The sequence below is a fragment of the Protobothrops mucrosquamatus genome, unplaced genomic scaffold (assembly GCF_001527695.2).
Source record: "Protobothrops mucrosquamatus isolate PMUCROS unplaced genomic scaffold, P.Mucros_1.0 scaffold1123, whole genome shotgun sequence".
Taxonomy (NCBI): domain Eukaryota; kingdom Metazoa; phylum Chordata; class Lepidosauria; order Squamata; family Viperidae; genus Protobothrops; species Protobothrops mucrosquamatus.
This window is the reverse complement of record NW_015387341.1, coordinates 186,126-197,617: the sequence shown is the minus strand read 5'-3', so window position 1 is coordinate 197,617 and position 11,492 is coordinate 186,126. Positions and strand designations below refer to the sequence as shown.

At 49.9% G+C, this 11,492-nt stretch overlaps 2 protein-coding genes across 2 annotated transcripts; both read right to left on the bottom strand.

The window, feature by feature from the left end:
- Nucleotides 1-2,359: 2,359 nt before the first annotated feature.
- On the bottom strand, nt 2,360-3,745 carry LOC114922855 (basic phospholipase A2 PLA-B-like). The gene is made up of 4 exons (XM_029284926.1): nt 3,706-3,745; nt 3,062-3,206; nt 2,660-2,766; nt 2,360-2,526 (listed from the first exon to the last, which is right to left on the bottom strand). The coding sequence occupies exons 1-4, from the start codon at nt 3,743-3,745 to the stop codon at nt 2,360-2,362; spliced, it is 459 nt and encodes a 152-aa protein (XP_029140759.1).
- Nucleotides 3,746-7,015: 3,270 nt separating this feature from the next.
- On the bottom strand, nt 7,016-8,948 carry LOC107291355 (acidic phospholipase A2 1-like). The gene is made up of 4 exons (XM_015820349.1): nt 8,673-8,948; nt 8,297-8,429; nt 7,526-7,626; nt 7,016-7,266 (listed from the first exon to the last, which is right to left on the bottom strand). The coding sequence occupies exons 1-4, from the start codon at nt 8,710-8,712 to the stop codon at nt 7,124-7,126; spliced, it is 417 nt and encodes a 138-aa protein (XP_015675835.1). The 5' UTR covers nt 8,713-8,948; the 3' UTR covers nt 7,016-7,123.
- Nucleotides 8,949-11,492: the final 2,544 nt, after the last annotated feature.

Genomic DNA, 11,492 nt, shown 5'->3' with positions numbered 1-11,492 from the left:
GAAAAATGTCTCATATGCAAGAAAACTAACAGACAAGCTATGAGAAAACAGCAACTAGGAGGGAGGCCACCTGCTCTAAGACCATTCCAATGCATTCAGGTAGATTTTACAGAGTTACCTAGAATAGGCATAATAAAGTTTTTGTTGGTTATAATCGACCATCTAACCGGATGGGTAGAGGCTTACCCGTGTAGCAAGGACACTACCAAGGTGGTATCCAGGGTATTGCTAGATCAAATTATTCCCAGGTACGGGATGGTCACTCAAATTGATAGTGATCAAGGGAGCCATTTCACGGCAAGGGTATTGCAGAATGTTATGGAAGCCTTGGGAATAAATTGGAAATTTCACACTCCTTGGCACGCGGCCAGCAGTGGAAAAATTGAAAGGGCTAATGCAAAAATAAAGGAATCATTAACCAAAATAATTTTATAGACCCACATGCCCTGGACTAAGTGCCTGCCACTGGCACTGCTGAGAATTAGAACCACGGAAAGACATAGGACTGTCACCCTATGAATTATTATTTGGAGTTGCTTTTACCCCAGGGCAAATTTGTATAGATTCACTCCAAACTCGAGATAGAGTACTGAAGCAATATGTACATAAACTGTCCAGATATTTTGATTTCCTCAAGAAACAAGGATTGCTGGCACAAACACCCCCCTTGGAGTTTCCAGTCCACAAATTCCAGATTGGAGATTGGGTGCTGATCCGGAGTTGAAAGGAGGAAAAGCTGGTTCCGAAGTGGGAAGGCCCTTTCCAGGTGCTGCTGAAATCCGAAACAGCAGTACGAACGGCAGAGAAGGGCTGGACCCACTACACCCGTGTGAAAGGACCAGTGGACGCTCCAACCAAGTGGAAAAGTGTGCCTCAACCTGACCCTTTGAAGTTGATAATAAGAAAAAGCAAAATATAGAGACATTAGAAGAAAAAAAAGGGGGGGGGAGTTAAATGTGTTGGTTTTGTGACTGTAAATGTTGGTGTAATTGTTGTTATTGTACCCATTGCCCAGACTGCGCACCGATACACAGAGACTGCAGAGAAGAGTGTGATATAGTGATCATCGAAGACTGGTGTCCCGAGTTCCAATCTCAGCCTGTTACAGACGGTAGTGTCAAAAGTGAAAGGGAAGAACTACTTTTCCAGGGGTGGACAGAATTGGGACAATGTTAGACCTCAATATGACCTTGGTTACAGGAGTAATTAAGATATGGATTATAGTGGGAATAATAGGGTCCTGTAGCATATGCAAAGGTCAAACTATAAATAACTCTGATAACTGTAATGATTGCATTAGAACCACCAAAATGNGATGGGGGCGTCGCGATAGGAGTGTATATAATGTTGTGAGTTTGAATATTTTGGTGTGGTCTCTGGGTCTAGAACTTCCTGTTGAAGTCTCTCACCAGGATCCACCGCACTTTGCAAACTGCTTTTCTATTTTCTGCAGAATAAACTCTTTTTCTTACCAATCCAATTTTGTTGGTATTTTAATCACGTTTCCAACAACCTCCAGCAGCCGCAGCAGAAAGCTCCGCTGAGCAACTCAGCACAAAAGTCCATGAGTAAAAAAGCACCCTTCACTAATGTTCCCCGATGTAGGGGACTCCGATTCCTACCAACCCTGGCTGATGCCATGCGGGCAGGGTACTATGGGAACTGAAGTCCAGGAGGAGGGCACTGGATGGGGGAAGGCAGAGGCCGAGGAGGGCAGTGGTTCCTGATCCTTGCAGGGAAGCCCCAAGGGGGGCAGTTAACTATGGCAGGAATTCATTAACATTGGGATGGGAGGCCACCAGGCTGTAAGTTGGACAAAAACAAACATCCTGCAAAGGGTCAAACCTTTTCCAGGCTCTTGCCAAGAGATCCGCATGATACCTTGGAGCTGAGCTTAATTCGAAGGAATTGTGCAGACTTCTCCTCCGTGTAAATTTAGGACACACACACCCTTCCAAGCATAGCGTTGCTCAGTCTCAGCTTCTTAAATGATGCAAGTTGAATTAAACCACTTTTTTCGGACTCGGCAGGATCCATCATACTATTTTTTCCCACACTCCAAATTTCTGCCCAAGTTTTCTCTTACTCAGCTTAGAAACTCCTTCCCCAAACGACACATGAACAATTTAAAAGAAAAATAAAAGTTTATTATACATGCTTATAACACACACACACACACACACACACACACACACACAGGCTTCCAGTCCTTGATTGAGGTTTGGGAAAACGCAAGCACAAGTCTCTATTTACACACACATACACACACCCAAATGCCCAGGCTCCTGGAGGGGTGGAGGCACGCTGGCCAGGCTGAATGTCATCCATCTGGCAGCTGCAGGTTGCTCGGAGCCCCCCCTCAAAACTCGGGCCCAGGAAAACACTTGGGAGTTGACTCTTTGCACAAAACAACGGGATAATGTCGCAATTTGCGGTTGTAGGTTGGCGCTTCCCTTTTGAAGCACAAACTGACATGCTTGTCGCATTCGCACGCCAAGGTGGCACACACTGATCTGTTCTTGTACTCTGCGGGAGGGAGAAGAGAGAATCAGCACAAAGAGCCCCCCTCCCCCCGGCTCAGACCCTTCCCCTCTTTTCCCCCCTGCAAAACTGTTTTAGATTTGTTGGTGTGAATACCACAAAACCTGGGAGAACTCACTGCAGAGGACGCTGTTGTTGATAATCAGGTATCTGTAGTGGTCAATGAAAGGGTGACAGCCTTGGTGGTGCAAATTTTCATAGCAGCAGTCGTGGTTATAGCAACACCTGGACCAGGGGGGCAAAAGGCAGATTTTGAGGAGGAAGGGAGGGAGGGAGAGAGAGAGAAGACACAATGACACAAAAAGTTTTCTTCCTGCACAGAAACACTTTTAAAGTCCTTTTCCTTCCTAGTGTTTTAAACCTGAAATGTGTTTTAATTGTTATTCAGATCCTTTCAAGATCTTGAGCCGCAGAGGGGGTTTGGGCGCTGCAGAAAGGGTGTCCTGCAACCTCTGGAAGAGGCAGGGGGGGCTGTTGGTGGCAGTGGGGAGGGGGAGCTGTGCTTGGCGGCCGCACTCACATGTCTGTGGGGTCCCTCGGCTTCCCTCGCCCGCCCTTCCCACAGTAGCAGCCGTAGCCGTTGAAATGCATGACCACGTTCTTCTGCGTGATCCGTTGGATCATCAGCTTGAAGTTGAGGAAGCTGCTGGCGGTGAGGGCAAACACTGCAAAAAGAGGGAAAAGAGGCTAGTCCTCAGGAGGACACTAGAAATGTCATGCAAGGGTGGATTTCAACTCCCAGAAGTCCCCAGCCAGCCAGTCTAACCCTAACCCATGTTTTAATACATAAATGCTTCTGCTTTTGTTTTTAAAGGGAAGGCAGGTATAGAAGCAGTTTGCTGTCCTTGGTGAGCCGAATGCAGGCAGAAGTTCCAAACTAAAAAAGGCTGAAAACTAAAACAGAAGGAGAAGGAAGTGAACACTGGAGAATAAAGGAAAAGGCCTGGGAGAGTAAGGGGAAAGCAGATTGTCCCCAAGATGTTTTTTTTTTCAAAAGGCAACTGGACTTTCTTCCTTTTGAAAAAACACCCTTGGCACAGCCAAGACCTGGATGACTGAGAATCTCCACGGACATTTAGGGAAGGTAGATCCTTCTTCCTCTTTTCAGGGGGGTGTCCATGATGAAGAGGATGATGAGAAACTCCAGAAGCTACCAGCACTTACTGCTCACCCCCAACACCACGGCTACGTGAGACAGCCTCATCTCTGTAAGTGCCTGGAAAAGGAGGAGAAGGAGAAACAGACGGCCGCCTTTATCATTTTTACAGATAACTCATAACAGAATAACAGAGCTGGAAGGGACTTCAGAGGTCTTCTAGTCCAACCCCTTGCACCATTCTGGACAAAGGGCTGTCCAGTCTCTTCTTGAAAACCTCCAGTGATGGAAGCACCCACAACTTCTGGAGGCAAGTAGTTCCACTGATCAATTGGTCTCATTGTCAGGAAATTTCTCCTTATTTCTAGGTTGCTTCTCTCCTTCATTAATTATCCTTGATCATCTTTATCCTCTCGGCATTCCTGGTTAATCTTTCTTACTCTTTTTGGGGGGTAGCGATCTGCTTAAATACTATTTTGCCCTTTGTTTTTTTCTCTTTTATTTCACTTCTTAATTGCAACTGAGCTGCATTTCCCAAATCAGGAAAGAAAGAGAACATGAGAAAAATCTCTCTCAAAGACACCCGTCATTTTGGAAACCGAAAGGGCTAGATCAAACATTTAAACGTTTGAGTTTAAACCCTTGCAGTCTGCAAAATTCAGCAGGCACTGGAAGGAGGAAGCTGCTGATGGATGGAGAGTACAAAGGAACTTTCTCAAAGGGGGTTTCTCCTTGTCTTACCCCCTTCGCCTTGGGAAAAGAGCCTGGAGGGGAAACCCACACCAAGAGAGGCAGGAAGCAGAAGTCGGACAAGTGGAACTTGGAATTTTACCCCTGCAATGGCTCAGCTGGGCTATAAACCTCATCCAGGTATGACGGGGAACTGTCCTCTCTCAGCTGGTCACCTCCCAGCTCTTTTCTCTGCACCGGAGGGCTCCATGGGGACCCCCTGGCAAGGCTTGAAGCCACAGACTGGGTTGTCCAAAAGCAAAGCTGTGTGACTCTCCCCCACTAGAGGGAACTGCTGCAGTTTTGTTCTGGAAGGCAACGTGATTGTGATGCAAGGAACTTTGGAACACTTGTGGGGGGAAAGGCAGGGCATGAGAGGACGTGGACAGCCGACCTTTCTCTGACGGGGCTGCCTGGGAAAATTTTCTCCTCCAGAGAAGGAGATACAAATGGAAAAAAACAGAGCAGGAACAGAATACAGAACAACAGAGTCAGAAGGGACCTCAGAGGTCTTCTAGTCCAACCCTCTCAAGCAGGAGACCCTAGACCATTTCACATAAAGGGAGGTCCAATCTCTTCCTGAAAACCTCCAACGTTGGAGCAGCCACAACTTCTGGAGGGAAGCCGTTCCACTGGTTGATTGTTCTCACTGTCAGGAAATTCCTCCTTATTTTGAGAATGGACCTCAGAATACAAAATAACAGAGTCGGAAGGGACCTTGGAGGTCTTCTAGTCCAGCCCCCTGCTCAAGCAGGAGACCCTGTACAATTCCAGAGAAGTGGCTGTCCGGTTCCTTCTTAACAGCCTCCAGTGATGGATCACCCACCACTTCCAGGGAGAAGCCGATCCACTGTTTAATTGTTCTCACTGCCAGGAAAACTTTTTCTTAGTTCTAGGCTGAATCTCTCTTTGATAATCCGTTACTTTTCGTCCTGCCCGCAGGTGCTTCGGAGAAGCTGTCTGACCTCGCAGGGTTGTTATGAAGCAGAGTCACGCTGACTAATGGACAGCTGGCTCTCAACAACCTGGGACTTCCTTCTAAGCAAACAGATTTCTTTTTTGTACTGAGCGAGTTCTCCTGAGTTTGCCTGCTCGTCTTTGTTCAACTATGCAGGGAAACGGGTCTGCCCAAACTGCTGAGGCTTCCTGTTTTTGGGAAGGGCAGGGCGTTCAAAGAAGCACAAAGAAACTGAACTTGAAATCCAGAGGGTGGGAATGCAAGGCAAGCAGAATTTTGAGGGAGGGGAGGGGAGTTGAATTCCAGAAGGGGGGCAGGTGCCTCTGGAGCCCTCTATAAACCCCGCAGGGAGACACGATCGACTTCTGCAGCCCAGAATCCTCTCTGTTGCACTACAGGAACAGGTAAGGGGGGGGACGGAGGGCAGGAGGGGCCCTGACACCCCACAACGGCTTCCCAGAAGTCTCTCCCCATTCTTTTTCTCCAGCAAGGCAGGTGTAAAATAAAATGCATTTGCAAAATTGTAAATTGCAAGGTTTCTGTCCATACGCAGAGTACAGCTTTCCCCCCCCTTCTGGTCTCCCATCCCCTTGAAAACAGAAGGCGAGGGTTCTCAGGTTGATTATGGGATAATTTGAGGGAGTGCTTGGATTAATTGGATTTTAGATTTTTGGGGGGGACCCTGACTTTATTCTTTTTATAAATAAATCCAGGCAGTAAAGGGAAGGGTGAAAAAAGGTCTCCTTGCAGCCACTTCTCTTAGGCCCTGCAAGGCATATTCTGGGAAGCCGCTGGCAATGCCCACCCCCCAAAAAAAATTCAGTCCCAGCACTTGAATGCCTTTCCCAGCCTTTGACTGCTGAAGATGGGTCCCTCCGTTCTGCTGCTGCTCCTGCTCGCTTCCAGTAAGGGCCAAAGGTGGCGGTTTCTCCCTCCCTGAGGAAGAGCTGGACAGCTGCCCCTCAGGGAAGGCTGCCTTGCTTTCCCTGCACTGTGCAGAGGGGTGGACTAGATGATCTTTGGGTCCCTTCCAACTCCACGGTTCTACGATTGGATGGCTCAGCCCAGAGCCCACCAGAAGACGGACCTTGCAGGCATCCAGCTGAGTTCAGCGATCCAAGCCGCCTTTTATTTTAATCACGAATAAGCCACAATTTAGCAGGATTCATGTAATGCCTCAGAGCACAAGCCAGGGTTTGGGGCTGGATTACATCACAGACGAAGCCTAATTTGCCAACCGCGCTTTGGCAGTGTGGGCTCTGAGAGGGAGGTTAACGTTCAGGACCAGGGACAGCGGCAAGCCAATGAGGGAGGCTGGATTTCTTTAATGACGGTGGGAAATGAAATTGGGCATGACTCATTTAGTGACCAAATTGTGGTTGGTCCAATTGAGGTCATAAATCAAAGACTTTCTGTAATTCCTTCATGCATTCACTTGGCATATTGCGGTGAAAATGGCAATGTATCAATCATAGGACATCACTAATAAATTAAGTTTCATCATGGTTTAAAGCAAGTTTCTCCAAACCTGGCCAGTTTAAGACCTGTGGGTTTCAACTCCCAGAATTCCTCTGCCAGCCAGCATGTAATTCTGGGAACTGAAGTCCACAAGTCTTAAAGTGATAGGCAGGTTGACTATCTTGTGTTTGCATTGTACACAAAGATGCGTAATAAGAGAGACTGCAAGCCGATTGAGTGCAAAGCTGGCACCTGTTTATTACTCAGTATTGCATTCAAAAAAATAGAGTTACACAACTACGATTGTGTAATTTGAGGGGTTTTTCCTGGCCTGCAGAGACTTAGCATGGCTCTGAATCCTCCTGGCAGTTAGAGGCCGGGTACTTCCAATATGTTTTTCTGTCGTATGTGTCCAGATTGTCTCGGAAGCAAATTGCTGCGGCCCTGTCGCACTCACAAACCTCCTTGCACGGGCCGTCCCCTCCTGCAGGCAGAGCAAACCCTGGTTAATCCTGCCCACCCTCTCGGAGGGCTCAGCCGAGGGCTGCAACTCCTGGCCTGGCCACCAGAGGGCAGCCGAGATGCAGGGAATCCTGACTGCGGCCCCCTGGTGGACAAGAGTTTTGCACCCCAGAGCAGCTTACAGGAAGGCACTGCAGGCTGCCCAAAGATGAGGAAAGGATCAACTCCAGCTTGGTTCTGGCTCGGGGAGCATTTGAACCCGGGTCTGTGCTTCCACTTACCGCAGATGATATCCCCGTTCTCTGAGCTGTAGGTGTACTTGCCCAGTTTGGGGTTGCAGCCGGTCACTTTTCCGTAACAGCAGTCGTGCACAAAACAGCAGCTGGAGGGAGGGAGGGAGAGCAGAGTTAGCGGAAAGAGGGTCCCCCGTCCAGCAATGGGTGTGAGGCGCTGGCACCCCAAGATTGGAAAATGATTGGGGTCCCCACTGGTCCTGCAGAGAGGCTCCCGGGTCCCAAGAACTCGTGTGAAATCAGACGCAGTGGAGATATTTTGCGGAAGTAAAATGGTCTGTTTGTGTGTTTGTTGTGTGTGTCCATGTGTGTCTTCTCCAAGCTGGTTCCTTTCCAACATCCGGAGCTGTGACAAACTCTGGATGGCGACTGAGGATGGGAGCTGTTCTGGGGTCAGAGGAAGGGACTCTCCCTCGTACAGATGGTCCTCGTCTTACAGCCACAGTTGAGGCCATTGCTGAGCAACACAGTCGTTAAGTGAGTTTCGCCCCCTTTTTATGACCTTTCTAGCCACTGCGGTTCTTAGCTTAGCAGTGCAGTTCTGAGGGGAATCCGCCTTTTCCCCCTTGATTTTGACCATCCAGAGGTCGCAAAAGGGGGATCACGTGAGCCCTGGACACTGTGACTGTCATAAATATGAGCCAGTTGCCGAGTGTCTGAATTTATTTCAGCCTCCCCCCCCCCTTGAAGGGAAGAAGGCTTCCTCACGGCCCTGCTGGAGGGATTCCACCTTCCGGTCATTGGGCGTTACGGGCTTACCGGTCGGTGGCGTCCTTTGGCGTGCCTCGGCCCCCCCAGCCGCAGTAGCATCCGTAAGCACTGTACGAAAGTATACCGCTTTTCTTCGCCACTTTCATGATCATATTCTCGAATTGCCACAGGCCCCCCTCGACTGTAAAAAGACAGAAAGTTTCAGCCTCCCTCGGCTTCTCTGTAGCGTTAATGGCAGAGGCTAGCAGTCCTCGCTTAACGACTACAGCAAAACATGATGTGGTGACATGATGCCTCACTTAACGGTGAATGTTTCTGTCCCGATGTCGGTCACTAAAGTCAAAGCCAACCTGTAACCCCTCCGTTTCACCTTCTGCAAAGAGAGCAGAATTAGCTGCCCATTTTACAGTTTTGCTTCACTCACCGCCCACCAGCAACACGGCCACTATCCAAAGAGTCCTCATCCTCCCGAATCCAGACCTGGGAATGGACAGACCCCGTTAATCGCCTCCGCTGGTGAAAAGTCTGGAAAATGGTCCTTAGAACGGTCACTAAACGAACGGTTGTAAGTCAAGGATAACCTGTAGGCAAGGATCAGAAGGAGAAGCCGGGCAGGGTAAAATGGCAACCATGTGGCTATTCACACCTGTCAGGCTCCCTCTGCTCCTCTGCCCCCTGGAGACGCGGCTGGCACCTTTTATGTGGTAGGGGAGGGACTTCCCCAGTCCTCCTGGCAGGTGATCCTCGCTGTCACCTGGCGGGCCATCTTCAGGAACTCTCCACGTGGGTTTCCTTCCCGTCTCCAAGCGAGGATCCCGAACTTCCGTCCCTTGGGGCATCCTCGGGTGGCAGATGGAGTTGGGGGTCTCGTGGGTGAGATTGAGGAGGGGGCTTTGCACCTCTTGAGTAGGATCCCTTAAGGCCAGGCAGTTCTCTGTTGGGTCCACCCAACCGCAGAGCATTTTCCTAATCTGGGTGCGCCAGATGTTTGGACAAAATGAGGCCGTCAGTTGGAATTCGTTCCTAGGACCTTAAGGCCTCAAAACAGCCAAGTGAGTTCCCGCTTCTTCCCCACTGCTGCGTTTCATAACACTGCGTTTCATAACACTGATGAAATGTTGTGGAAACCTTGAAAGGGGGTCTGTCCTGAGGGACCCCCCTGTTATCAATTACCCAGGGGTGGATTAATCCATTAGAAATAAATCCTGCAATTTAATGCAGTAGTCCTCGAATTACAGCCAGAACTGAGCAGCAAGGACCCCATAGTCCTCCTCCTCCTCCTCTCTGCAGCCCCCCTCCCTTCTACCACTGATGTAATTCTGGGAACTGAAGCCCACAAGTCTTAAAGTGGCCAGGTTTGGGGACCCCTGGTTTAAAGGCCACAAAGTCCTGGTTTGCACTAGACAACCCACAAATCTAATTTGGGATGCTTCTCGGTTCCTGGCATTTCAACCATCGTTGTTTTCCAGAGTTGACCGTGATCCACGGAGGCTTGGTGCAACTCTACCCCATGGTCACTCAAGTAACCGGCAAGAAAGCCGTCCCACATTATTCCTCCTGTGGGGGCCACTGCGGCCTGGGGGGCAGAGGGAGACCCAAGGATGCCACTGACAGGTAAGGGGGGTGACCACCCACCATGTCCACTTCTCTGAGAAGCTGGCGAACCTCCAGATGTTCTGGGCTCCCAGAATTCCGTCTGAAAATATTTGAAAGGCCCCATGGAGGCCGAAGGGAAAAGGCGGGGGGCAGAGTCCCTCCCGGGAGTCACCCCCTCTTTGCCTGCTCCCCCAGGTGTTGCCAGAGGCACGGCTGCTGCGACCACCAGCTGCAGAAATGGGGGTTCCGTCCCCAAATCACCTGCTACCCCTACAGTTACCGCTGGGGGGAGATCCAGTGTGGTGAGTTGGGCTGGGTGTAGGAAGCTTGCAGGAGCTATTTTGGGGCACGCACACACACACACACACAAACACGCACAAAGACAGCCAGCAGGCCAAAGGGATCTCCTCTCTGGATCGGCAACCCCAGCGGCCCCGATCCTGAGAATCTGCTTTCTAGAACAACGTGAAAGAAGGGCCTTGAAAGATCCCAGCCAAAGCTGCCCAACAGGCGTGAATTCCCAGCCCTCCTTGGTTTCCTCGGAAGTTATTCCCGGGGAAGATCGGCAGGCAGCGTTCACACGGCCCTCTGAACACCCCTCCAAATTCAGCAAGGATAAATCTGAGCTGGGAAAATGCAGCCACAAGGTGACTCCGCAGGTAGCCTGACGGGTGAATTCAGCATCTGGCTGAGATCCAATTTTTATTTCTTTATTATGGAATTTATTTGCCACCCATCATACCGTGGAGGATTTTGCAACCATATGTGTACATTTTTGTTTGTTTATTATGAGACTTATTTGCTGTCTGTCTTGTATGAAATGACTCTGGGCGCCTTGCGGCATAAAAAGCATTAAAATCATCAGATACAACAAAAGCAGACTAAGTAAAATCATTTTAATGCAAGATGGCAAAGGACACACGGGGAGGGGGGCAGATGGGAGGAGCTTTTAATTAGTCAATTTGAAGACATTGCAGGCTCATCAGTTGGAAAGGGGGGTCAGACTAGAAGACCTCTAAGTTCCCTTGCAATGCTAGGCTTCCCCCAAGGGCGCTCCCTGCCTGGGCTGCCAAAGGGTGGCCTTTGCTCCCCTCTAGTAGCCACTCAGGCTGGCTGCCTAAGCTGAACCCCTACATTCCAGCTTCCCAACCCCCTCCTCCTGCACCCCCTCTCCCCCATCACCCCCTCTCCCCCATCACATCTTTCTCCTTGGGGTCCCCTCTCCTCCACGTATGGGTCTCTCCTACGGCAGGCAGCGGGGCCAACAGGAGAGCTGCAGCTGTGACCGGGCGCTGGTGCTGTGTGTAAAGCAAAATGTAGGCCGATACCAGAAGACATACACCTTCTACCCAAACCTCCTGTGCAGGGGACCGGCTCCCCACTGCTGATGCCTGGGGGGGGGATCTTGCCTTGAAGATTGCCAAGCGTGTCAAACCAGAAATTGAGAAATAAAAAACTCTTAAACTCTCTTGTCCTTGTGTGGGGAGACTCTGGGCCCACACATCTGAGACACACAATTTTTCACACAAAAAGGGGAGGTAACTTAGTGCCCCAAAGTTTAGGGCTGAGATAGCAACCCCAGAGGGCTCCTCCAGCAGCCGGGGATCTTGAGGGGGCCGGGTGGGTGGCTGGGAGGGCACTTTTGCAT

Coding starts and splice junctions, on each gene's coding strand:
- LOC107291355 (XM_015820349.1), bottom strand. CDS start 8,712: ATGAGGACTCTTTGGATAGTGGCCGTGTTGCTGGTGGGCG. Junction 8,430..8,672: donor GGCCGTGTTGCTGGTGGGCG/GTGAGTGAAGCA, acceptor GTCTTTTTACAG/TCGAGGGGGGCCTGTGGCAA. Junction 7,627..8,296: donor CCAAAGGACGCCACCGACCG/GTAAGCCCGTAA, acceptor CCCTCCCTCCAG/CTGCTGTTTTGTGCACGACT.
- LOC114922855 (XM_029284926.1), bottom strand. CDS start 3,745: ATGAGGCTGTCTCACGTAGCCGTGGTGTTGGGGGTGAGCA. Junction 2,767..3,061: donor CCGAGGGACCCCACAGACAT/GTGAGTGCGGCC, acceptor CCCCTGGTCCAG/GTGTTGCTATAACCACGACT. Junction 2,527..2,659: donor CAACAACAGCGTCCTCTGCA/GTGAGTTCTCCC, acceptor TCCCTCCCGCAG/AGTACAAGAACAGATCAGTG.